Source organism: Pseudophryne corroboree, chromosome 1 (genome assembly GCF_028390025.1).
Source record: "Pseudophryne corroboree isolate aPseCor3 chromosome 1, aPseCor3.hap2, whole genome shotgun sequence".
Lineage (NCBI taxonomy): Eukaryota > Metazoa > Chordata > Amphibia > Anura > Myobatrachidae > Pseudophryne > Pseudophryne corroboree.
In genome coordinates, this window is record NC_086444.1 from 769,595,184 (window position 1) to 769,621,728 (window position 26,545).

At 45.1% G+C, this 26,545-nt stretch overlaps 1 protein-coding gene across 8 annotated transcripts in view; it reads left to right on the plus strand.

Annotated features, from left to right (window-relative positions):
- BMPR1B (bone morphogenetic protein receptor type 1B) overlaps positions 1-26,545 on the plus strand; it is an 804,535-nt gene that overhangs the window by 754,341 nt on the left and 23,649 nt on the right. For all 8 annotated transcript variants that reach the window (XM_063917486.1, XM_063917497.1, XM_063917476.1 and 5 more), the window contains 2 exons: positions 374-512; positions 2,485-2,677. In XM_063917486.1, the coding sequence (XP_063773556.1) occupies positions 374-512; positions 2,485-2,677 (332 nt within the window). The remainder of the gene's footprint in view (positions 1-373; positions 513-2,484; positions 2,678-26,545) is intronic.

Consider the following 26,545-nt stretch of genomic DNA (forward strand, 5'->3'; position numbering starts at 1 on the left):
TGTACACATACTGTACATAGTTGCTGACTGTACCTTATATTGAGGACAGTCCTATGTTTTTCAGATTTATCTATGGAAGCATTTGCCCCTGTACTGACATGTGGAACAGTAACACTTCCATGTATTTTGGCAGTTTGAGTGCAGTACTGTCCATATATTTTTATTCTATAGACTAATATTCATTTAGGAGGCATGTTTATGGTATGCTGTAACCAGTGGTGATATAACATGACATGCTGCTGGGCATTGTAGTTATGCAAGGTCAGCTTACATGCACTGGTTCAGCAGCAGGAAACCATTTTATGATGCTGACCACTATGCATGTACAGTACAAGTAGTTTGATTTGTTTTATTGCATCTTCTGTATTTACAGGTACAAAAGGCAAGAGGCGAGACCACGTTACAGCATTGGGCTGGAGCAGGATGAGACATATATCCCTCCTGGCGAATCACTGAAAGACCTAATTGAACAGTCACAGAGCTCTGGTAGTGGTTCCGGGCTCCCTCTGCTGGTAAGAAAGATTTGTTCTAGCAAAACAATTATATCTCAGTTACAGCTGTGACTTTGTTCTTATCATTACATGCCGTTTAATAACTGTCAAATATGTTGATGTGTTCCGTTTTAACTCACTTTTACATTAGGTAGACAATAAGAATTATCCATATATTAATGGTGGGATGTTTAGATAATAATGGTTCACAAGTTCAACAGCCCTTCATAAGCCTTTATGTGCACATTAACTATAAACTGAAAACAAAACTGTGTAATAGCTGTATGATTGTCCCTGAAATTATAATTCAATAAAACAATGTTGGTTTGCTGTTGAGCAACTCTTAATGCAGTATTGTTAAGGTTGAACATCTATACATACATTTTCTTTATTTAAATGAATAATGAATATTATTTAAATGAATGTACAGCTCTATACCACACAACATGTATTTTGTGTTTGCAGATATGATTATCTGTAGTGAAATCATTTTCATGATTACAGTTGAGACACTCAGAACAGAACCCTACTCATTTATTGGAATTATTTTCATCTTTTTTCCCCCTGAGATTTGGCCTTTCATATAGTACCCAAGATTCTATTTCATTGAGATCCCTAGCTATTCATCAGTTGTAAATGGAAGAAAGACCATTTCATCATTAGCGTTCTTTACTGTCAGAGTGTTAAGGTGTGGAATTCCTTAGCACAGCTGGTGGCAGTAGAAATTCACTAACAGCTTACACATAGATTGGATGTCTACAAGAAATAGTATCTGTAGCTATAATTAGTAAAAGACATAGGGGTGATTGATACAGGGTTTGCTCCAATTGCCATTTTTGGGGTCAGGAAGGATTTTCTTCTCTCTGAGGCTAAGTTCACAAGGGTTTGTTTTGATAACATTTGTGGATCAACACAATTAGAATTTAACAAGGATGAAACTTTATGGCCTTTAATCCACCACGCTAATGAGGCAGTTATGTAAATTTATGTAAACTTCAATGTACTTCAATTTACTTTGGCTCTCTTTTTGGAGGGTGTGGTATGCGTGACCGGTGGCAAGGAGACTGCTGTCAGCATATTGGCGTCTGCATCCCGCCAGCAGAATGCCGGCATGAGGGCTCTGTTGTCGCCACGGGTTATATTCCCACTCAGTGGGTGTCGTGGACACCTACAAGAGGGGATAGTCCATGTCAGTCGACATGCCGACCGTCGGAATTGTGAGGGTGAAGGATGTAGGAGGAGGTAACGTGAACTACATTCCTTTTTGGAGATAGTGTAGTTACTACTAGTGCCAAACTCACACTAAGGTTTCCTCATACTGTACAGTATCGCAAATAGCAAAGTATATTGGGAGCATTATGCCAAATGGCAGCATATGGCAGTATGTTTTAGGAATCACCTTAAAGTCTGGTTCTTCAATAATAACCAATAAGCCACGTGTGGATGAGCTCCTTATGCCTATAGTATCAACACCTTTGTTTAAAAATACACTTTGAGTTTTACAATGACTTTTTGCTGGAGTTAACGTTGTGGAGTACAGTAGTGAGACCATACACGTTAAATAAAGATTGATTTTTACACTTTTCCCTGTAAAATAATCATATTCTTAACTCAAAGCAGATGCACATAGCAAACCGGGCAATGTCAGTTTTAATGAATTATTAAATAATTTTTTCACATTTACATTTCTGGTACAGTAAGTCTGTGTGTGGGTGGCAGTCAATGAACCAAGAGCTCCTTAGCAAAATAACCTTTGTCAATATTGCCTCAAATTACAGCATATTTAGTTTTACGGTTTCAAACTGTACAGAATCATAGTAATATTTAGAGGTTCTCCTGGGAGGAAGGAGAAATGGTGCGTGCAGTAAAATGAATCTCAAGTGATTTTTTTTTTTTTTTATCCCCTGTTATTTATTCTGGATTAATCATGTTACTAGTGGGTGGTCATTTTTTTGTGCAACTAATATGTTGTTGGTTTTGGGTTTCTTCATAGGTACAAAGGACAATAGCAAAGCAGATTCAAATGGTGAAACAGATTGGCAAAGGGCGATACGGGGAGGTGTGGATGGGAAGATGGCGTGGAGAGAAAGTCGCAGTTAAAGTGTTCTTTACAACTGAGGAGGCCAGCTGGTTCAGAGAGACTGAAATCTACCAGACGGTGCTCATGAGACATGAAAACATTTTAGGTAAGTTATGCCAATAGAAGACTGCTATTGAAATAGAAGTCCAGAAGGGAAGCGGTTAAAATACCGCTAGTCGGTATACAGGCGGTGAAATGCCGGAATACAGACGACACAGGCTATTCTCTCTCTGTGGGTGTCCACGACACCCATACCCATAGGTGGAGAAAAGAACCTATGGCGAGCGGCAGGTGGGAGTGCCTGTATTGGTATAGTGACAACCAGCATCCCGTCTGCCTGGATATCGTACGTATCTCGTATAAATCTCTCTCTCTCTCTCTCTCTCTAAGTATATATATATATATATATATATATATATATATATATATATATAGGAAGAGGAATAAGCTGGCACTCAGAGACTTGAAATGAATCATTCAGACTACGTGGTTAAATGCCATGGCATTTAACCACGTAGTCTGAATGATTCATTTCAAGTCTCTGAGTGCCAGCTTATTCCTCTTCCTATATACTGACAACAGTTGGCAGGGCACCGGAGCAGATTGCTACAGATAACAAGTGCAGAGTGCCGAACACTACTTCCATATATATATATATATATATATATATATAGCAATGCATACAGGGTCCCTGGCACTCCGGTCTTACGTATATCTTGCTCCGGTGCCCTCCCATCAGATCAGCATCTGTAGATATCTCCTTTCTTGTGGGCGGCACTCAGAGACTTATATCAAACGGACGGAATTAAGTGAAAAAAAGACCCCACCGGGCCCGGTGGGGTCTTTTTTTCACTTAATTCCGTTTGATATAAGTCTCTGAGTGCCACCCATAAGAAAGGATATATATATATATATATATATATATACACACAGTATATATAGATATATATACACAGTATATATATATATATATATATATACAAAAAAAAATCTATATATATGTGTGTGTGTGTGTGTATATATATATATATATATATATATATATATCGCAAAAGTTCCGAATCCTGGAGGGTGCACTCTCGCAGAAAGAAAGTCGTACTAAATTCTCTTAGATCACCGATAGCAGTTATTGTCGACGTTTCGGTCTGGTCACAGGCCTTTCTCAAGGCAGGTGATACATTTCATCTGTTATTCACAATTTTTACATATATCGTGATAATCTGTAAAAATAAGAATTTACTTACCGATAATTCTATTTCTCGTAATCCGTAGTGGATGCTGGGGACTCCGTAAGGACCATGGGGAATAGCGGCTCCGCAGGAGACTGGGCACATCTAAAGAAAGCTTTAGGACTATCTGGTGTGCACTGGCTCCTCCCCCTATGACCCTCCTCCAAGCCTCAGTTAGGATACTGTGCCCGGACGAGCGTACACAATAAGGAAGGATTTTGAATCCCGGGTAAGACTCATACCAGCCACACCAATCACACTGTACAACTTGTGATCTGAACCCAGTTAACAGCATGATAACAGAGGAGCCTCTAGAAAAGATGGCTCACTACAGCAATAACCCGATTTTTTGGTAACAATAACTATGTACCAGTATTGCAGACAATCCGCACTTGGGATGGGCGCCCAGCATCCACTACGGACTACGAGAAATAGAATTATCGGTAAGTAAATTCTTATTTTCTCTAACGTCCTAAGTGGATGCAGGGGACTCCGTAAGGACCATGGGGATTATACCAAAGCTCCCAAACGGGCAGGAGAGTGCTGATGACTCTGCAGCACCAATTGAGAGAACTCCAGGTCCTCCTCAGCCAGGGTATCAATTTTGTAGAATTTTACAAACGTATTTGCTCCTGACCAAGTAGCTGCTCGGCAAAGTTGTAAAGCCGAGACCCCTCGGGCAGCCGCCCAAGATGAGCCCACCTTCCTTGTGGAGTGGGCATTTACAGATTTTTGGCTGTGGCAGGCCTGCCACAGAATGTGCAAGCTGAATTGTACTACAAATCCAACGAGCAATAGTCTGCTTAGAAGCAGGAGCACCCAGCTTGTTGGGTGCATACAGGATAAACAGCGAGTCAGATTTTCTGACTCCAGCCGTCCTGGAAACATATATTTTCAGGGCCCTGACAACGTCTAGCAACTTGGAGTCCTCCAAGTCCCTAGTAGCCGCAGGCACCACAATAAGTTGGTTCAGGTGAAACGCTGAAACCACCTTAGGGAGAAACTGAGGACGAGTCCTCAATTCCACCCTGTCCGAATGGAAAATCAGATAAGGGCTTTTACAGGATAAAGCCGCCAATTCTGACACGCGCCTGGCCCAGGCCAGGGCCAACAGCATGACCACTTTCCATGTGAGATATTTTAACTCCACAGATTTAAGTGGTTCAAACCAATGTGACTTTTGGAACCCAAAAAACTACATTGAGATCCCAAAGTGCCACTGGAGGCACAAAAGGAGGCTGTATATGCAGTACCCCTTTTACAAACGTCTGAACTTCAGGGACTGAAGCTAGTTCTTTTTGGAAGAAAATTGACAGGGCCGAAATTTGAACCTTAATGGACCCCAATTTCAGGCCCATAGACACTCCTGTTTGCAGGAAATGTAGGAATCGACCCAGTTGAATTTCCTCCGTCGGGCCTTACTGGCCTCGCACCACGCAACATATTTTCGCCAAATGCGGTGATAATGTTTTGCGGTTACATCCTTCCTGGCTTTGATCAGGATAGGGATGACTTCATCCGGAATGCCTTTTTTCCTTCAGGATCCGGCGTTCAACCGCCATGCCGTCAAACGCAGCCGCGGTAAGTCTTGGAACAGACAGGGTCCTTGTTGGAGCAGGTCCCTTCTTAGAGGTAGAGGCCACGGATCCTCCGTGAGCATCTCTTGAAGTTCCGGTTACCAAGTCCTTCTTGGCCAATCCGGAGCCACGAATATAGTGCTTACTCCTCTCCATCTTATCAATCTCAGTACCTTGGGTATGAGAGGCAGAGGAGGGAACACATACACTGACTGGTACACCCACGGTGTTACCAGAGCGTCTACAGCTATTGCCCGAGGGTCCCTTGACCTGGCGCAATACCTGTCGAGTTTTTCCCAACGGTTTATAATCATGTGGAAGACTTCTGGGTGAAGTCCCCACTCTGCCGGGTGGAGGTCGTGCTGAGGAAGTCTGCTTCCCAGTTGTCCACTCCCGGAATGAATACTGCTGACAGTGCTATCACATGATTTTCCGCCCAGCGAAGAATCCTTGCAGCTTCTGCCATTGCCCTCCTGCTTCTTGTGCCACCCTGTCTGTTTACGTGGGTGACTGCCGTGATGTTGTCCGACTGGATCAACACCGGCTGACCTTGAAGCAGAGGTCTTGCTAAGCTTAGAGCATTGTAAATGGCCCTTAGCTTCAGGATATTTATGTGAAGTGATGTCTCCAGGCTTGACCATAAGCCCTGGATATTCCTTCCCTGTGTGACTGCTCCCCAGCCTCGCAGGCTGGCATCCGTGGTCACCAGGACCCAGTCCTGAATGCCGAATCTGCAGCCCTCTAGAAGATGAGCACTCTGCAACCACCACAGGAGGGACACCCTTGTCCTTGGTGACAGGGTTATCCGCTGATGCATCTGAAGATGCGACCCGGACCATTTGTCCAGCAGGTCCCACTGGAAAGTTCTTGCGTGGAATCTGCCGAATGGGATTGCTTCGTAGGAAGCCACCATTTTACCCAGAACCCTTGTGCATTGATGCACTGAGACTTGGCTCGGTTTTAGGAGGTTCCTGACTAGCTCGGATAACTCCCTGTCTTTCCCCTCGTCGTCGGAACCAGCTGCGATTTTGGAATATTGAGAATCCAATCGTGCTGCCGCAACACTACCTGAGATAGTGCTACACCGACCTCCAACTGTTCCCTGGATCTTACCCTTATCAGGGAATCGTCCAAGTAAGGGATAACTAAAATTCCCTTCCTTCGAAGGAATATCATCATTTCGGCCATTACCTTGGTAAAGACCCGGGGTGCCGTGGACCATCCATACGGCAGCGTCTGAACTGATAGTGACAGTTCTGTACCATAAACCTGAGGTACCCTTGGTGAGAAGGGTACATTTTGACATGAAGGTAAGCATCCTTGATGTCCCGAGACATCATGTAGTCCCCTTCTTCCAGGTTCGCAATCACTGCTCTGAGTGACTCAATCTTGAATTTGAACCTCTGTATGTAAGTGTTCAAAGATTTTAGATTTAGAATCGGTCTCACCGAGCCGTCCGGCTTCGGTACCACAACAGTGTGGAATAATACCCCATTCCCTGTTGCAGGAGGGGTACCTTGATTATCACCTGCTGGGAATACAGCTTGTGAATGGCTTCCAAAACTGTCTCCCTGTCAGAAGGAGACATCGGTAAAGCCGACTTTAGGAAAACGGCGAGGGGGAGACGTCTCGAACTCTAATTTGTACCCCTGAGATATCACCTGAAGGATCCAGGGGTCTACTTGCGAGTGAGCCCACTGCGCGCTGAAATTCATTGAGACGGGCCCCCCACCGTGCCTGATTCTGCTTGTAAAGCCCCAGCGTCATACTGAGGGCTTGGCAGAGGCGGGAGAGGGTTTCTGTTCCTGGGAACTGGCTGATTTCTGCAGCCTTTTTCCTCTCCCTCTGTCACGGGGCAGAAATGAGGAACATTTTGCCCGCTTGTCCACGAAAAGACTGCGCCTGATAATACGGCGTCTTCTCATGTTGAGAGGCGACCTGGGGTACAAACGTGGATTTCCCAGCTGTTGCCGTGGCCACCAGGTCTGAAAGACCGACCCCAAATAACTCCTCCCCTTATTAAGGCAATACTTCCAAATGCCGTTTGGAATACGCATCCCCTGACCACTGACGTGTCCATAACCCTCTACTGGTAGAAATGGACAACGCACTTAGACTTGATGCCAGTCGGCAAATATTCCGCTGTGCATCACGCATATATAGAAATGCATCTTTTAAATGCTCTATAGGCAAAAATATACTGTCCCTATCTAGGGTATCAATATTTTCAGTCAGGGAATCCGACCACGCCAACCCAGCACTGCACATCCAGGCTGAGGCGATTGCTGGTCGCAGTATAACACCAGTATGTGTGTAAATACATTTTAGGATACCCTCCTGCTTTCTATCAGCAGGATCCTTAAGGGCGGCCATCTCAGGAGAGGGTAGAGCCCTTACAAGCGTGTGAGCGCTTTATCCACCCTAGGGGGTGTTTCCCAACGCACCCTAACCTCTGGCGGGAAAGGATATAATGCCAATAACATTTTAGAAATTATCAGTTGTTATCGGGGGAAAACCACGCATCATCACACACCTCATTTAATTTCTCAGATTCAGGAAAACTACAGGTAGTTTTTCCTCACCGAACATAATACCCCTTTTTGGTAGTACTCGTATTATCAGAAATGTGTAAAACATTTTTCATTGCCTCAATCATGTAACGTGTGGCCCTACTGGAAGTCACATTTGTCTCTTCACCGTCGACACTGGAGTCAGTATCCGTGTCGGCGTCTATATCTGCCATCTGAGGTAACGGGCGCTTTAGAGCCCCTGACGGCCTATGAGACGTCTGGACAGGCACAAGGTGAGTAGCCGGCTGTCTCATGTCAACCACTGTCTTTTATACAGAGCTGACACTGTCACGTAATTCCTTCCAACAGTTCATCCACTCAGGTGTCGACCCCCTAGGGGGTGACATCACTATTACAGGCAATCTGCTCCGTCTCCACATCATTTTTCTCCTCATACATGTCGACACAAACGTACCGACATACAGCACACACACAGGGAATGCTCTGATAGAGGACAGGACCCCACTAGCCCTTTGGGGAGACAGAGGGAGAGTTTGCCAGCACACACCAAAGCGCTATATATATACAGGGATAACCTTATATAAGTGTTTTTCCCCTTATAGCTGCTGTATTGTTAATACTGCGCCTAATTAGTGCCCCCCTCTCTTTTTTAACCCTTTCTGTAGTGTAGTGACTGCAGGGGAGAGCCAGGGGAGCTTCACCCAAATGAGCTGTGAGGGAAAATGGCGCCAGTGTGCTGAGGAGATAGGCTCCGCCCCTTTTTCGCGGACTTTTCTCCTGCTTTTTTATGGATTCTGGCAGGGGTTAAAATTCATCCATATAGCCCTGGAGGCTATATGTGATGTATTTTCGCCAGCCAAGGTGTTTTTATTGCTGCTCAGGGCGCCCCCCCCTAGCGCCCTGCACCCTCAGTGACCGAAGTGTGAAGTGTGCTGAGGAGCAATGGCGCACAGCTGCAGTGCTGTGCGCTACCTTGGTGAAGACAGGATGTCTTCTGCCGCCGATTTTCCGGACCTCTTTTGTCTTCTGGCTCTGTAAGGGGGCCGGCGGCGCGGCTCTGGGACCCATCCATGGCTGGGCCTGTGATCGTCCCTCTGGAGCTAATGTCCAGTAGCCTAAGAAGCCCAATCCACTCTGCACGCAGGTGAGTTCGCTTCTTCTCCCCTTAGTCCCTCGATGCAGTGAGCCTGTTGCCAGCAGGTCTCACTGAAAATAAAAAACCTAAACTAAAACTTTCACTAAGAAGCTCAGGAGAGCCCCTAGTGTGCACCCTTCTCGTTCGGGCACAGAGATCTAACTGAGGCTTGGAGGAGGGCCATATGGGGAGGAGCCAGTGCACACCAGATAGTCCTAAAGCTTTCTTTAGATGTGCCCAGTCTCCTGTGGAGCCGCTATTCCCCATGGTCCTTACGGAGTCCCCAGCATCCACTTAGGACGTTAGAGAAAGGATCATAATCACAATTACAACCAAAAAAGCCTCACCGGCCCCTATATGGATACCGACCATATGACACGGACCTGCCACCATTCCATCTATGGGGTGGTGCAATTAATGAGGTAAGGTGATCACCGATCCATCAGAATAAGAACATAAATACCTGCTGGACACAAAATCAACAGGGAACCAGTTCATAGCTCACAAAATATAAAGTATCAGGGGCATACAGGGCAATATTCATGGGCACATTAAAAATACTGTAAAAAATGTCACACAAATATAGGGGCTAACAACATAAGGATAGCATCCATTCAGTACCTGGTGTCAAAATGCCCTGTGGTTAGGATACAGTGGTGTATATCAGATGAATGAAGGACAGCCGAGTCCGCTGTAAAACCAATTAGGTACACCACTCAGGTCATAGGGATATATACTACTCAATTCAATAGGTACACTCCTTGTAAAACAAAGTAATAGGTGAAACAGAGTACTTACATACGGCACCTCGCTGAGCACACCTCACTGCATGCTCACACTGGTGCACACTAGGCTCTTTAAACTGTGTGGGCCGAAAGTGACTTCCGAACCCGGAAGTTCCTCAGTATAGGACATATCACGCTTTTAAATATAATAAAAGATAATAAAAAAGTGCATCAGGTCAACTCAGTCCTACCCAGTAGGCACTAACAACAAAGCCAGCCAGGGGGGAGAACACACAGCCGCGCCGCATACGCCCGCTGAGTGCAGCCCCGTAGTGCAGTTCGCCCGGCCAGAAGTGCGTCACTTTGCGTTCCACTGCCGCCAGCGGGGAACAGTGCACCCGCGGCTCACCCCACACCCTACACAGTATGGGCACATCTCCATAACTAAAATCAACTTCTCCTATGTTGGGACTGAACTAACCGAGCACGGGTAAAGATGTTCTTACATAGGGGTATATTTACTAAAAATCGTATTTTCCCAATTGAGGTTAAAGTTCAATCACGAATGACATCGAAAGTGTAAAGTTGCAACTTTTTGAATTTATTACGACTAATTTACTAAGCTGTCGTATTCTGCATTTTCGTATTTACCGATGTCGATGTCATTCGTTTTTTTTTTTTTGCAGTGTTTTACGTGAGTGACTTGTAAAACACTGCCGACTTTAACACAATGAATCTCGGCCGGATCTGTGAGATCCGTGCTGGGCTATATTGTGCACCTTTATTAAAATAAAAATCATTGTTAAAATCTTTAAAAAAAATGCGTGGGGTCCCCCCTCCTAAGCAAAACCAGCCTCGGGCTCTTTGAGCCAGTCCTGGTTGAAAAAATATGGGGAAAAAATTACAGGGGTTCCCCCATATTTAAACAACCAGCACCGGGCTCTGCACCTGGTCCTGGTTCCAAAAATACGGGGGACAAAAAGCGTAGGGGTCCCCCGCATTTCTGAAACCAGCACCGGGCTCCACTAGCCAGATACATAATGCCACAGCCGGGGGACACTTTTATATTTGTCCCTGCGGCCCTGGCATTACATACCCAACTAGTCACCCCTGGCCGGGGTACCCTGGAGGAGTGGGGACCCCTTCAATCAAGGGGTCCCCCCTCCAGCCACCCAAGGGCCAGGGGTGAAGCCCGAGGCTGTCCCCCCCATCCAAGGGCTGCGGATGGGGGGCTGATAGCCTTTTTGTCAAAAAAATTATATTGTTTTTAGTAGCAGTACTACAAGTCCCAGCAAGCCTCCCCCGCAAGCTGGTACTTGTAGAACCACAAGTACCAGCATGCGGTGGAAAACCGGGCCCGCTGGTACCTGTAGTACTACTACTAAAAAAAATACCCCAATAAAAACAGAAGACACACACCTTGAAAGTAAAAGTTTAATACATACATCCACACCTCCATACACACATACTTACCTATGTTCACACGAGGGTCGGTCCTCTTCTCCATGTAGAATCCATGGGGTACCTGTTGGAAAAATTATACTCACAAAATCCAGTGTAGATCGATCCTCTTCTTTTCTATCTGTAATCCACGTACTGTGCAAAATTAAAAAACAGACACCCGACCACGCACTGAAAGGGGCCCCATGTTTTCACATGGGACCCCTTTCCCCGAATGCCAGGAACCCCCCCTGACTTCTGTCTAAGAGGATTCCATCAGCCAATCAGGGAGCGCCACGTTGTGGCACCCTCCTGATTGGCTGTGTGCTCCTGTAGTGTACCAGTGGTGGGAACTTTGTGGTCAGCGGTGAGGTTACTTTCGGTCAACCGCTGACCACAAAGTTCCCACCATTGGTTACAATGGAGCGCATAGGCGCTACATTGTAACACTACCGTGTGCTGCCTGACATACACTACAGGAGCACACAGCCAATCAGGAGGGTGCCACAACGTGGCGCTCCCTGATTGGCTGATGGAACCCTCTTAGACAGAAGTCAGGGGGGGTTCCTGGCATTCGGGGAAAGGGGTCCCATGTGAAAACATGGGGCCCCTTTCAGTGCGTGGTCGGTTGTCCGTTTTTTTATTTTGCAAAATACGTGGATTACAAATAGAAAAGAAGAGGATCGATCTACACTGGATTTTGTGAGTATAATTTTTCCAACAGGTACCCCATGGATTCTACATGGAGAAGAGGACCGACCCTCGTGTGAACATAGGTAAGTATGTGTGTATGGAGGTGTGGATGTATGTATTAAACTTTTACTTTCAAGGTGTGTGTCTTCTGTTTTTATTGGGGTGTTTTTTTAGTAGTAGTACTACAGGTACCAGCGGGCCCGGTTTTCCACCGCATGCTGGTACTTGTGGTTCTCCAAGTACCAGCTTGCAGGGGAGGCTTGCTGGGACTTGTAGTACTGCTACTACAAACAATATTCATTTTTTGACAAAAAGGCTATCAGCCCCCCATCCGCAGCCCTTGGATGGGGGGGACAGCCTCGGGCTTCACCCCTGGCCCTTGGGTGATTGAAGGGGTCCCCACTCCTCCAGGGTTCCCCGGCCAGGGGTGACTAGTTGGGTATGTAATGCCAGGGCCGCAGGGACCAATATAAAAGTGTCCCCCGGCTGTGGCATTATGTATCTGGCTAGTGGAGCCCGGTGCTGGTTTCAGAAATACGGGGGACCCCTACGCTTTTTGTCCCCAGTATTTTTGGAACCAGGACCAGGCGCAGAGCCCGGTGCTGGTTGTTTAAATATGGGGGAACCCCTGTCACTTTTTTCCCCATATTTTTTCAACCAGGGCCGGCTCAAAGAGCCCGAGGCTGGTTTGGCTTAGGAGGGGGGACCCCACGCATTTAAAAAATAAATAAATATAAATAAATAACACTATCCCACCCCTTCCCACTGAAAAACATGCACGGATCTCATGGATCTGTGCATGCCTATCCGAACACGGTAAAAAAAAGCAGGTCTGTTTTTTTTTTAGCACGATTTGTATTTTATCACGGCAGTGTTTGGCTATTGTCGGCAGTGTTTGTGATTTGCACTTTAGTAAATGACTGATTTCTACCAAATTCCAGGCGTATTTGACCGATGGTGTATTGATTCGTAATTTTTTCCTAGGACTTCCAAAATAATACGAATGCCCTCATCACTGCCGTGATTTGAGTTTAGTAAATTCCCGAGATGACACTTTGAAGAAAAAACACCATCTCGGTCAAAATCGGGACCTTAGTAAATATACCCCATAGAGTGCACCCTCCAGGATTTGGAACTTTTGCGATATACATGTGGATCTCACGGCCCATTGGGAGCACCCACCATTTGATGAACTCTGATTTTTGATGAGAGTGCAGGACGACCAGCATATATATATATATATATATATATATATACATACATAACAATTGTGTAAGGCAGTCCCATCTCCTCAGTGTGCTAGTTCCAACTGCTCCTGCTGAGAGGGCGATGGGACAGTCTTAGAGGAGGAGGACTAGTAAGTGTGGAATCAGGGGGGATTCGGAACCCCCCCTGCATGTGCCACTGGAAGGTAAAAGTCAGATAGGTTCATAGAAGTTGATGCACCTTTGCTATTTGTTGTAGCAATCAAACACACATACACAGTTGCGTAACTAGAAATTTTTCTCCCCCAAGCCAAAACATTCTCTGGCGCCCCCCCCCCCACCCCCCATAATTGCCACTAGTAAAGTGATGAATCTGAAGGGGCGTGCCCTTGCTGAAATGGGCGTGGCTTTGCATAAAGGGGTGTGGCATTGCAGGAAAACACTACCTTATACCCCAGTTTTGCAACCTGCACGCCCAGACATTGGCCACCACAGGGAAAATAATAATCCTGATTCATGCCCCTTACATTATTTGTCATTTTTCCTCCTTATAGTAATGCCCAGTATACATTATGCCACATACTGCAATGTCCCTTAGACATTGTGACACACACAATAATGCCCCCGACACATTATGCCACACCATAGCCAGATTAAGGGGGTGGCACAGGGCATACTGTACCCCGGGCCCCCCTTTGTCAGGGGGCCCTTTTCCAGAAACACACTGAAATCACTAGCTTTCCCTCCTATGCAGTATCAGAACCAGGCAGCCAGAATGTGAGCAGAATAGTATGCAGTACAGGCAGAGATGCATTAGTATCAGGTTTCATGAGCTTCCAACAGAGCTTTCTGAGGAGAGGAGAGATAGGAGGGTGGAGAGAGCTGTAAGTGACCCAGGGATCCCAGCTTCTCCTCCTTCCTGCCTGGTTGTATGGGTCCTGTGTAACCTGTTATCTAATGAGGGTCTAGAGAGAGGGAGACCTCATGTGTCCTGTCCCAGTGTGTAAGTAGTACAGAGGCTGCTGCTATTCTTACATGTGACAAGATAAATTATAGATTTTATTTTTCTGTTTGTATTTCAAGGTTGTTTAAGTTTTCTTTGTTCCACTGCAAGAAAATGTTTTAAAGTTGTCTCTCAATTAGATGGGATTATAAACAGTATCCAGGCATTATTAAACTATTAGTTTACGTCTAATTTCCAAAATTGGTTTCATTTTAATATACACAATCCAAACCTCCCACCATGAACCATTGCAGGAGGGACAGCATGCTCTCTACCTGTAATTCCTTCTTGAGTTATGATTACAATCATCAACCATTCCAGGAGGGACAACATGCCCTCTACCTGGACTTTCTTCTAAAGTTATGATTGCAATCACCTCTGTTGAAACATCTTTCTTATCAATTAAACAGCACAACACAGGTAACGCCAGTCATGTATTAAGAGGGAGGTCCAGGTAGAGAGCATTTTGTCCCTCCTATAATTGGTCAGGTTGGGAGGTATACACTATCTAATATACACCCCCTCCCCTTCCAGTGAGCCCCCCCTGTCTTAAGGGCCCCGGGCACCCCCAAGGCTTAAACTGGCCCTGTGTCAACCACCGTAATGCCTGTGACACATTATGACACGCATCGCAATGCCCGTTATACATTATGCTACACACTGCAATGCCCCTGATACATTATAGCACATACAATGCCTGTGACACATTATGACACACACCGCAATGTCCATGATACATTATGCCACACACTGCAATGTCCGTAATACATTATGCCACACACTGCAATACCCTTGGACATTATACCACATACCACAATGCCCGTGATATAGTATACCACATACCATAATGCCTGTGACACATACCGCAATGCCCGTTATACCCTATGCCACACTCCACAATGCCGTTATACATTATGCCACACACTGCAATGCCCCTGAAACATTATACCACATACCACAATGCCCGTGATATAGTATACCACACACTGTAATGCCTGTGACACATACCGCAATGCCCGTTATACCCTATGCCACACTCCGCAATGCCCGTTATACATTATGCCACACACTGCAATGCCCCAGAGACATTATACCACATACCACAATGCCCGTGATATAGTATACCACACACCGTAATGCCTGTGACACATTATGTCTCACACCGCAATGTCCGTGATACATTATGCCACACACCGCAATGCCCATTACATATTAAGTCCTACAGTAAGGCTTCTAATTACTTTTAAATTACCTGCTCGTTGCCAGGGGTTTCATGCTCTTGGTTCCATGCACGGTGCCAGGGGTTTTCATGCTCAGGGTGTCATTCTCGTTGCCAGGGGTTTAATGCGGTAGGTGTTATGCTTGTTGTCAGAGGTAGCATGTGCTTGGTTTCTAGCTTGTTGCCAGGGGGTAATATTCGTTGCCAGGGGTTTCATGCACTGGGTGTCATACTCGTTGCTAGGGTGAAATGCTTGTAGCTAGGGATTTCATGAGCTGGGTGTTGTGCTTGTAACCAGGGGGTAATGCTTGTTGCTAGGGCTGTACTCCCAGTGCCACATATGCCCCCAGTGCCAGATATTCCCCCACAGTGCCAAGTACACATATACCCCCAGTGCCAAATATGCCCCCCCCCCCAGTGCCAGGTACAAATATATCCCCAGTGCCAAATATGCCCCCCCAGTGCCAGGTACACATATACACCCAGTGCCAAATATGCACCCCCCCCCCCAGTGCCAGGTACACACACACACCCCAGTGCCAAATATGCTCCCCCAGTGCTAAATATACCCCCCAGTGCCAAGTATGCCCCCCCAGTGCCAAGTATGCCCCCCAGTGGCAAATATGCTCCCCCAGTGCCAGATCCCCCCCCCCCCCGGGCTCTCCCGCTGCTGTGCGTTTTGGGAAGAAGGACACGGAGGGCACAGCGCGCGCCTCTCCCGTGTGTCCATCCTGCGGCGTCTGTCAAATGAAGTGCCGGTTCGTGAGCCAATCAGAGCTTATGAACGGGCACTTCATTTAACAGACACGCCGCTGCCGCTGGAGACCCAGGAGGGGCACACAGGAGAGGCGTGCGTTGAGCCCTCCGTGTCCTCCATCCCAAAACAGCCTCAATCAGTGGCGGCGGCGGCGCCCCCGCAGCCCTGCGCACCTCCAAAAGACCGCAGTGGCCGCGGCCCCCTAGTTACGCCACTGCACATACATACTGTAGTAGAAAGGTATTTAACTAGTTTGGTGTTTTAAAACATTTCACTTTCATATATCATGATATTAAACTTGATTTCTTCAGTATATCAGTAGAAAGTACGCCATACTGCCAACTGGAATGAACTCTAAAGCTTTTCTCAATTAAATCCAAACTATTATCACACAATAAAATAAACATTTTCAGTACTTAATGGAAGGGCTGATAGCTCCAGCTGTGAGTCTATTTGGTAAGTGTCTAGCAGCCGTATTTACTTTGCAATATTGATGGAGTTACTGTACATCAGGCTGGATAGAAACTGATGGTGACTAGCAAATTTCAAATCATTACTGAGAGTATCATTGGGACTGTGGTATGGCTTTGTCTGGGCAACTAAACAGATTGTTTTGTACTGCAGTGTTCCTCTTGCTGTATGCTTTGGATTGTTGTCCTGATAGAATGCAAATCTTCTGTGAAGTCATGAACTGCAGTATGTTTTTGCCCACAAATTATCTACATCTTCCTCCAATCATTTTGTCCTCTATTTTTACAAGTTTTCCACTCCTGGCATACAGAAAAGGATTGTGAATACGGGATCAGTACTAAATGCCGCCGGCCGGAATCCCGGCGGTCGAAATACCGACGCCGGAATCCCGACCACACAATCCCAACAGGGGTAATGATACATGTTAATATATACTTCTGTATGTCATACATAATGTTGCAGACTTGTATCACTTTGTATGTATTTTATGTTCTTAGTAGTGAAAGACATGAGCCATTTCTAGCTAAGGGCTAAGGCTGCCGACATTGTGCTGAGCAGTATATAGAGGTTGAAGGTGACCAGCAGAAAACCAGCCCTTTGATCTACTCTGTGCTACTGTAATAGCACAAACCTTCATACTTGAGAAAAGCAGCACAGAAGTTCATAAATCTTAGTCTCCACATAAATTGTTTTACCTGACAAACAAATTGATTGTGAAATGTGTTGTTAACCTTTTACTGATGAAATCTGCCAGAAGTTTCATAACGTTACAGAATATTTGACACTGACGCGTCTAAAACAACATATACAAGTAGTGCAAATACATCCGTAATAGCAAAAAGAACCAACATAAAATATAAAACAGTTTGTTTTTATGTTTTGTAAATATGGAGTAATTGCCTTATGGCATACATGAAATATTATAAAGTGTTAACAGCAGTAAATTTTGTTTCAGCTGCACTTTCATTACTGTCCTTTGGTAGGCTGCTAGGGTAGGGTACATTTGCATTAATGTTAATGTACAGCTGGGTGAGAACATACATTTTTTATTAATCTGTCATCATCTGTTTAAATTAGAGCTGAGCGGGTTCGGATTTACTCAGGTCGTAGCGCCAGAATTAATGCAAGTTTCTGATTTTCCGGATTTTTCTTATTGGCTAACTAAAACACGCGACATCCAAGAGCCAATAAGAAGATCCGAGTAAAACTGAATCCGCTCATCTCTAGTGTAAATAAAACAAAAAACAATAGTTTATTACCAGTGAGAAATTAGAAAAGCTTCCTTTTACTTCTACATTCTCTGCCCTATAATTTCACACAAAGCACTTGTCAGACTGAATGTTTTAATTACTTTGGGTAGTGCTGCTATTTATCACTGGTGATGGACTGTAAATCACAAATTATTCTTCAATTTAAGGACCTTAATAGCCCTGTTTAATAGTTTTAACACACCAGTGGCACTCATCCCATGCCATTCAGAGACACTCCAGTGATGAGCCAAAGTTTATAGCTGCATTAAAATGTTTTATCTAAATGTATAAGCCTGATGCTTGAGTTCATACATTCCATGGAACTTACTGTCAAGATGACAGATATTTTATGGGTGTTTTTAGGTCTTCTGCCTACTAGCATCATTACCGGAGACCCTGACAAATACTGCTGCAATTCTTATTCTTGTCTCAGGATGACAATATCAGGTTTAGCCTATAGGAAATAAATGCATTATATAAGTAAATAAATTATAAATTACAAAGTGATTATTATTATTTTTTTATATCCTTTAACATTAACTTTTTTTATAACAATAGGGATGCGGAAGCTCATGTCCGAGCTTCCGGTCCCACTCTGCGTCTGTGAACTGGTAAAGCTGGTTCACTCCTGCACATATAATGTCAGACTGACTGGTAAAGCATGAAGACTCTTCTTGTACCAGCCAGTAATGCTGGGTAACTCTGCACCTCAGTGCCATTAAATTCTATGTAGAAAGTATCTTTCTACTTTTCACATTCATTTTCCGACTGTAATAATATGGGTTAGCAAATTCTTAGCAAAAGTTTTTTAAAAAAAAGGTCTAATTACAGATAATTAGCTCAATACTGGTATTATTGCCATTTTTCAGGTTCATTGGCAAACAAAAAAAGCACAGTAATGGGCAAAACCATGTTGCACTGCAGGTGGGGCAGCTGTAATATGTGCAGAGAGAGTTAGATTTGGGTGGGGTGTGTTCAAACTGAAATCTAAATAGCAGTGTAAAAATAAAGCAGCCAGTATTCACCATGCACAGTAACAATATAACCCACCCAAATCTAAATATCTCTGCACATGTTACATCTGCCCCACCTGCAGTACACATGGTTTTGCCCATTTGCTTGCTTTTTTGGTTTGCTAACAAACCTGAATAGCACCCTATAGTTGTAGAAATAAATGTTATGTGAAAAGCAGAAGTCAGGCTATCAATTATGTTTATAATAACTTTAGATGTGGTATTGCATAATCCTGGGGAAATCAGAGAAGCGTGTATTTCCGATTAGACCAAACAATTTTTCAATAAACCTGTTGAAGTTCATTACAGGATACCCACTAATGCTAACTTAATGCTAGCGATGCAATAAAATTCAAAACAACAGGCCCATTGTAAACCAAACGGTTAATGAGAAATTTGGCCCCGTAACTGGAGGGCCATTTTGCAATAACCTGTCTGGATTATTAACCCAGAAAAGCACAGTGCACAGAAATTTGTCTGAACATAGGGGATAATTCAGACCTGATCGTAGCAGCAAATTTGTTAGCAGTTGGGCAAAACCATGTGCACTGCAGGGGGGGCATATATAACATGTGCAGAGAGAGTTAGACTTGGGTGGGGTGTGTTCAAACTGAAATCTATATTGCAGTGTAAAAATAAAGCAGACAGTATTACCCTGCACAGAAACAATATAACCAACCCAAATCTAACTCCCTCTGCAAATGTTATATCTGCCCCCCCTGCAGTGCACATGGTTTTGCCCAACTGCTAACAAATTTGCTGCTACGATCAGGTCTGAATTACCCCTAGTCCACTAATATTTAATGGTCCGGCAAGAACCATATCGGATGAACAACCTGTCCTGTCATCAATTAACCTACTATGCCAGGTACTCATGTCAGATATCCACAATTGGCCACACATCTGCAGATTATGGCGGTAATTCAGACTTGATCGTAGCTGTGCTAAATTTAGCACAGCTATGATCAGGAACACAGACATGCGGGGGGACGCCCAGCACAGGGCTAGTCTGCCGTGCATGTCTGGCCCGACCCCCGTCACAGAAGTGCAAAAGCATCACTTTTGCGTGCTGGCCGGGAGCTACTCGTCACTGCCCGGGTCGCAGCGGCTGCGTGTGACATCACGCAGCCGCCGTGGCCCGCCCCCGGCATGGTCCGACCACGCCGATGTTGGGCGGACCCCGCCCCCTAAATGGCGGCATAACTCCGCCGTACCGCCCCCTCCCGCCTCTGCCTGTCAATCAGGCTGGGCTCCGACAGTCGTCGGCTGTCAGCCATGCACTGGCGCACTGCGGCGCCGGCGCACTTCAGACCTGATCGGCTGCTGTGCGAATTCGCAAAGCACCGATCAGGTATGAATGAGGCCCCATGTTATAATTTTTTTGTTATTTTTTTGTTGGAGTGGATTTCACCTGAAATCTGGGAGGTGATTAAGATAGGTGCTAGGACCTGTTCAATATGGCCTTTCCTGATTGTTGCCAAAATTACTACAGAGCTGGTCATTTGGCAACCATGTCAGACAAGCAGATTGAATTGTGCACACCCAGTATTAATTTTGGTTACAGGCATCTTGTGCTCTGGTCTTATATTAGGAATTGCCAATGTATTGATATTGCACCCCTTTTCTGCTTAGAGATACAGTAGAGAGAGTAATAGAGAGATATCATTTACAATTGGATTTCATAGCATCATTGCACAAGATTCCTATAGCCAGTATCCAGATTTTGCTGAGCAATAAATGGCATGCCTGAAATTCCTCCATACTGTACTTTTCACATAATATTGGTATTTCAGCACTCTCTGTACTACATCAGTTAATTAGACACCGGGAGTAATCAAAATGTATAACATAACTACTTGGTGATGATCGGAAAGTACAGGGTGGCCAGAATATAATGGCTGTGGTTTTCACGGTTGTAGCATAAATAATGGTATTTTAATAGATTGAGTTTATATCTGCCAGACTGACAGAATCTCATGCATAGTTGACAGGTCCTATGATTAATTTAGTGTCGGCCTCTTGAAAGCTCATGAAGAAAAGGCAGATGGAAAATAAAAATGAATCTTTGCTTCATGGCACACAAAGTCTGACGCTGTAGTGCATATTAACGTTACTGTCTTCTGTCATGAGTCGAATGTGGCAAATTGTATTGTTCAAGTTTTGTTTTTTTAATGACTGTGCATTATTTGCTTATATTTGGAAGCTGAATTCAAATAATTTCTTAATATAACAAAATAGAAGGTCTTTGCATTGTAGAGCCTAATAAACACGCTACCATAATTTGACCACTGGGTGGCACAGTTCTCTTGTGGTTGTTAGTTTTGAAAAATCAGGAATATATCTACTTATATTAATATGTGAAAAGCTTTGTGCAGAATAATATCCATGATTTACTACTGTAAATAGCTGTAAAAAAAGCCACACTAAGATAAAACCTTATTTTCCCCTTAAATGTCCTTTAAGAAGCCCAGTGTTCACTATAAATGTTCTTTAACTTCTCTTTACATTGCGTTCTAGATGTCACAAAGAAATTAGGGAATTCAGTAAGCTCTTAACTCAATTAATAGTCTGTTTTCACACCTTTCATAACAAAATAATACTTTTGTTAATAATTCAGTAAAGAGATTCAATAAGTACAAACATAAGAATATTAAGTAATAAATAAAAAAATAAAATGTACAAAAAATAAAATAGAATGTACAATCTCAATACCTTCGCTTGTTGACCAGCTGGTTATATTGTCTGCCTATTTACATACTGATTCTTTACATTTTTAAATTGTGTACTTATAAAAATCCACTAATTCCTTAAATAATAGCCTTAAGTATCCTAAATATCTACAGCAGTCTACTGATCCTGTTTAATATGGACAGCTATACAAAGGCAGTATCCTAATATTAAAGGCAATGATAAGCAGCTGTAAAGAAAAAAGGTTAGTAACAAATCTAAAAACAATATAATGTTTATAGTCTTTTTAGACTTGTAATAGCGGGTATGTGCTGGTATGGGTGTTGGTATAGAGTCCATTATGGGAAGTTCACTGCAAAAAGTTCTTGGAGGTATTCCCCTTTTACTGGGGACATCTTATTTGGGGAAGACCTAATTAAAAATTGGGTCTGAATCGGCGGCTACTATGACTGCCTTTCTTCCAAATGCTACTCCTTCTGCACAAAAGGCAAAAGGTACCACTTTTCCCTGCTTTCGGCCTTAAGGGAAAGCGAAGGTCAGGCATACCCGACATTGTCTTGTGATCCCAACAACCACTAAGCCCAAGGCCTAACGTTCCTGGGCTGCTCGTCAGCCTGCTTCTCATGACAAGCCTGCTGCATGACGGGACAAGCCATCCCCTGGGGAATCCCAGGGTGACGGGCCGACTTCTACGATTCAACCAGGTCTGGTTAATGACCACTTCAGACGCATGGGTGCGAGAAGTTGTCTCTCATGGGTACACAATCTCTTCCCAGAGACATCCCCCTCGCCAGTTCTGCACATCGGTTATCCCTTCGGATCCATTAAAGGTGCAAGCTCTACTGATGGTTGTGCATTCCCTCCTGGATACAGGAGTAGTAGTGCCGGTACCTCTGTCCCAGAGAGGCAGAGTATACTACTTGACCCTGTTTCTAGTCCCAAAACTTGATGGGTCTTTCCGGCTTATTCTCAACCTTAAATCACTGAACAAGTTTGTGAGAGTGTCCAAGTTCTGTATGGAAACACTGTGCTCTATTGTACTGGCCATGGACCCGGAGACTATATGGTATCCCTGGTTATACAAGATGCTTACCTGCATATGCCTATTGCCATATCGCATTATCAATGTCTGCGGTTTGCTATTGGCAACTTTCACTTTCAATTCCAGGCTCTGCCGTTTGGACTGGCCATGACCCCTCGGTTCTTCACAAAGGTTATGGCCATGATGACGGCTCATCTTCGTCGCCAGGGAGTCAGGTTCCTGCCGTATCTAGACGATTTGTCCTCCTCAGTCATCTACAGCTGACGGTAAACTTCCTACAAGCCCACAGGTGGCTCATCAACTGGAAGAAGTCCTCACTGGTCCCTGCTCGGAGTATGGTGCACCTGGGGGCACTACCAGACATACACAGTCAATGGCTGTTTCTGTCTCCAGAGAAGGTCCTGAAACTTCAGGACAGGATTAGATACTTCCTCTCTCGCCCAAGAGTGTCGGTACCCTCGGCGATGCAAGAACTAGGCCTCATGGTGTCGGCTTTCGACATGATAGAGTACGCTCAATTCCATTCTCGCCCTCTACAGAGGTTAATCCTTTCCAAGTGGGACGGCCTGCCTCATCGTATCAGGTCTCACATGATCTCCTTGACTCCGGAGGTTCGCCTATCGCTGACCTGGTGGCTACAGGACCAGCAGTTGAGCAGGGGTAGTCCCTTCTGGATCCCCAACTGGGTCCTACTGACTACGGACGCCAGTCTGAAGGGTTGGGGGCACGGTGTTGGAGCAACACTCTTTCAAGGGTCGGTGGACCAAGGAGGAAACACTCCTCCCGATAAACATTCTGGAATTGCGGACAGTGTTCAATACTTTTTCTCTTGCCCAGCCTCTGATACAGAAAAGGCCTGTTCAAGTATGATCAGACAATGCCATCATGGTGGTGTACATAAACCATCAAGGCAGCACTCAAAGCCGCATGGCAATGATAAAAGTGTCAAAAATCCTTAGTTGGGTGGAGCGCCTTCTGCCGGCAGAATCGGCAGTGTTCATTCCGGGAGTCCTCAACTGGGAAGGTGATTTCCTCAGTCATCAGGACGTGCACGCCGGAGGACAGTATTACAAAGTTCCGGTCTTCAGATCAAGAACCAGGGATCCTCAAGCAGAGTTTGTGGATGCTATTGCAATGCCATGGAACTTTTGGCTGCTCTACGTGTTCCCTCCAGTGTTACTCCTGCCGAGGGTACTACGAAAGTTTAAACAAGAAGGAGGAATTCTACTTCTAGTCACTCCAGCATGGCCCAGACAGCATTGGTTCTCAGACCTGCAGGGTCTATCGATAGAGCGTCCTCTTCTACTTCCTCAACACCCAGACCTCTTCATTCAGGGCACTTGTGTCTATCCAGACCTGGCCAGACTGGCTTTGACGGCATGGCTCTTGAAGCTTTACTCCTGAGGGCCAAAGGATTCTCCGAGTCGGTCATCCAAACTATGCTGAAGGCCCGCAAACCGGCATCTGTGCAGATTTATTATAGGGTCTAGAATTCTTACTTCACCTGGTGTGCTACTAAGAATTACAATGCTTACAAATTCAGTACTTCCAGACTTCTGGCTTTTTTGCAACAAGGCCTGGATTTAGGACTTCGTCTGGCCTCCCTCAAGGTTCACATATCTACCTTGTCGTGTGGTTTCAGAGAAAAATTGCGTCTATACCTGACATTCATACATTCACTCAGAATGTACTGCGGATTCAGCCTCCCTATGTCCCTCCTGTGGCTCCATTGTCTGTTGTCCTGAATGCCCTACAAGAGTCTCCATTTGAACTTCTTGAGTCAGTGGACCTTAAATGGCTCACAGCCAAGGTCCTGTTTCTGCTGGCTATTGCCTCTGCTAGAAGGGTGTCAGACTTTGGCGCTTTGTCCTGTTGTCCACCCTTTGTGATATTTCATCGTGACCGAGCAGTTCTTAGAACTCACCCTGGGTATTTACCTAAGGTGGTGTGATCTTTTCACCTTAATCAAGAGATTGTGGTTCCAGCCTTCATCTCTTCAGAACTGTCCTCCAAAGAACGGTCTTTGGATGTGGTATGGGCTCTCCGTATATATGTGGAGAGGACTGCCTCTATCAGGAGGTCAGATACCCTCTTTGTACTGTTTGGTTTCCACAAACGTGGCTGGCCTGGGAATAAGCAAACCTTGGCCAGATGGATTAGAATGGTGATTGCACAACCTCATGCGCAGGCTGGACTCCCAGCTCCTGCTGCTATTAAAGCCCATTCTACTCGGTCTGTTGGACCCTCTTGGGCGGCCCGTTGTGGCGCGTCCGCAGAACAGTTGTGCAAGGCGGCTACGTGGTCCTCAGTGAACACGTTTATTAGGTTCTATGCCTTTGATACTTCCGCCTCCCGGGATGCTTCCTTTGGACGCCGGATTCTCATACCAGCTAAGGTGTGTCCCCTGCCTTGAGGAATTGCTTTAGGACATCCCCGGTGTATTCCCTGTGGAACACAGTGTACCCTGCTGCAGAAAAGGAGATTTATGGTACTTACCATTGTTAAATCTCTTTCTGCGAGGTACACTGGGTTCCTCAGGGTGCCCACCCTGACGTACTTAGCTTCTTTGGGTTTGTATGGCATTAGCCGCTGGTCCCTTCTCCGGTCATGAGAACATGGTTTTATGTAACTAACATCTGCCTTCTTTTTTACCTGCTTCTGCATTGGACTGGTTAACAAAACTGAGCTCACAGTGCCTGGAGGCAGGGTTATAGAGGAGGCCCCGCAATGCATTCTGGGACAGTCTAAAGCTTTAGCCTATTAGTGCCTCTGGATCAAGATCCATCTCTACACCCCGATGTATACCCTGTGGAACCCAGTGTAACTCGCAGAAAGAGATTTAACCATGGTAAGTCTACCATATATCTCCTTTTTTTAAGAAGAGGTCTAACAATTGCTTCCTTTAGGGGTTCAGGAAAAATGCCTGTCTGCAAAGAGCATGGAACAATTTTTGCAAAGACAGGACCAATTATATCCATACAACCTATTTGAAACTCGGTTGAGGCAGGGTCCAGATAACAGGTGATGGGATGCAAAATTCAAGCAATTTCAACAATGTCCTTTACATCCACTGGGTCAAACCTGGTCCATGAAGTCAGGTGGCTTACATTGGCAGGCTTTGTCGTTTGGCACTCCTTTGATGGCACTGTGGAGATTACAGCCCGGATAGTGGATATTTTATCTGCAAAGAAGCTTGCAAACTCGTTGCATCTTGCCTGGGAGAGGGTTTCATCTGTCTGCAGGCATGCTGGCTTGCAAAGCATCTCGACTGTGCGGAAAAGTTGAGCTGGCCTATTGTTTGCTGCCGTGATCTCATTTGACAGGAACTGTGATTTCTTACGGGTGACTGTCAAATGATATTCTTCATTATGCTTTATTAGTTTTATTTTGTCATCCACTAGGTTAGTCTTCCCCAATCGTTTTTCCATTCTACGCCCCTTTTTCTTGAGCTCACTAACACTGTTGTCGAACCACGTTGTGGTTTATGAGTTCTTATACGCACAGGGGCGATAATATCAATTGCAGCCATAACATCCCTATTATAATAACGGACTAGGGAGCAGGGATCTTCACAGGCTCCCAGTATAGCAGAGAGATCCAGATTTGCAACAAGAGCCTGGGGAGTCATACCCCTCCTTGGACGATACCTGCTCAACTCCACGGGCAAAGATCTAATTTCAGAGGATGCAGCTGAGAACCAAAGGGAGTGGTGGTCTGACCAGATGACTGAGTTTATTTTTAGGTCAGTGACTTCTAATCCAATCTGAAAGACAAGATCAAGAGTGTGACCACTTTTATGTGTGGCAGAAGGAATGACCTGTGTGAAGCCCAGACAATTCATTGTGCACGGAAGTTCTTGGCCAAGGCGTGAGAGCTCATCATTCACCCTGGCATTGAAATCCCCTAGAATGAGCTATCTTTGATGTTCCAGAACCAGGCCAGCAACAGTGTCTGCAATTTCTTGTAGAAATTTCTTTCCATCTCCAGGGGGCCAGT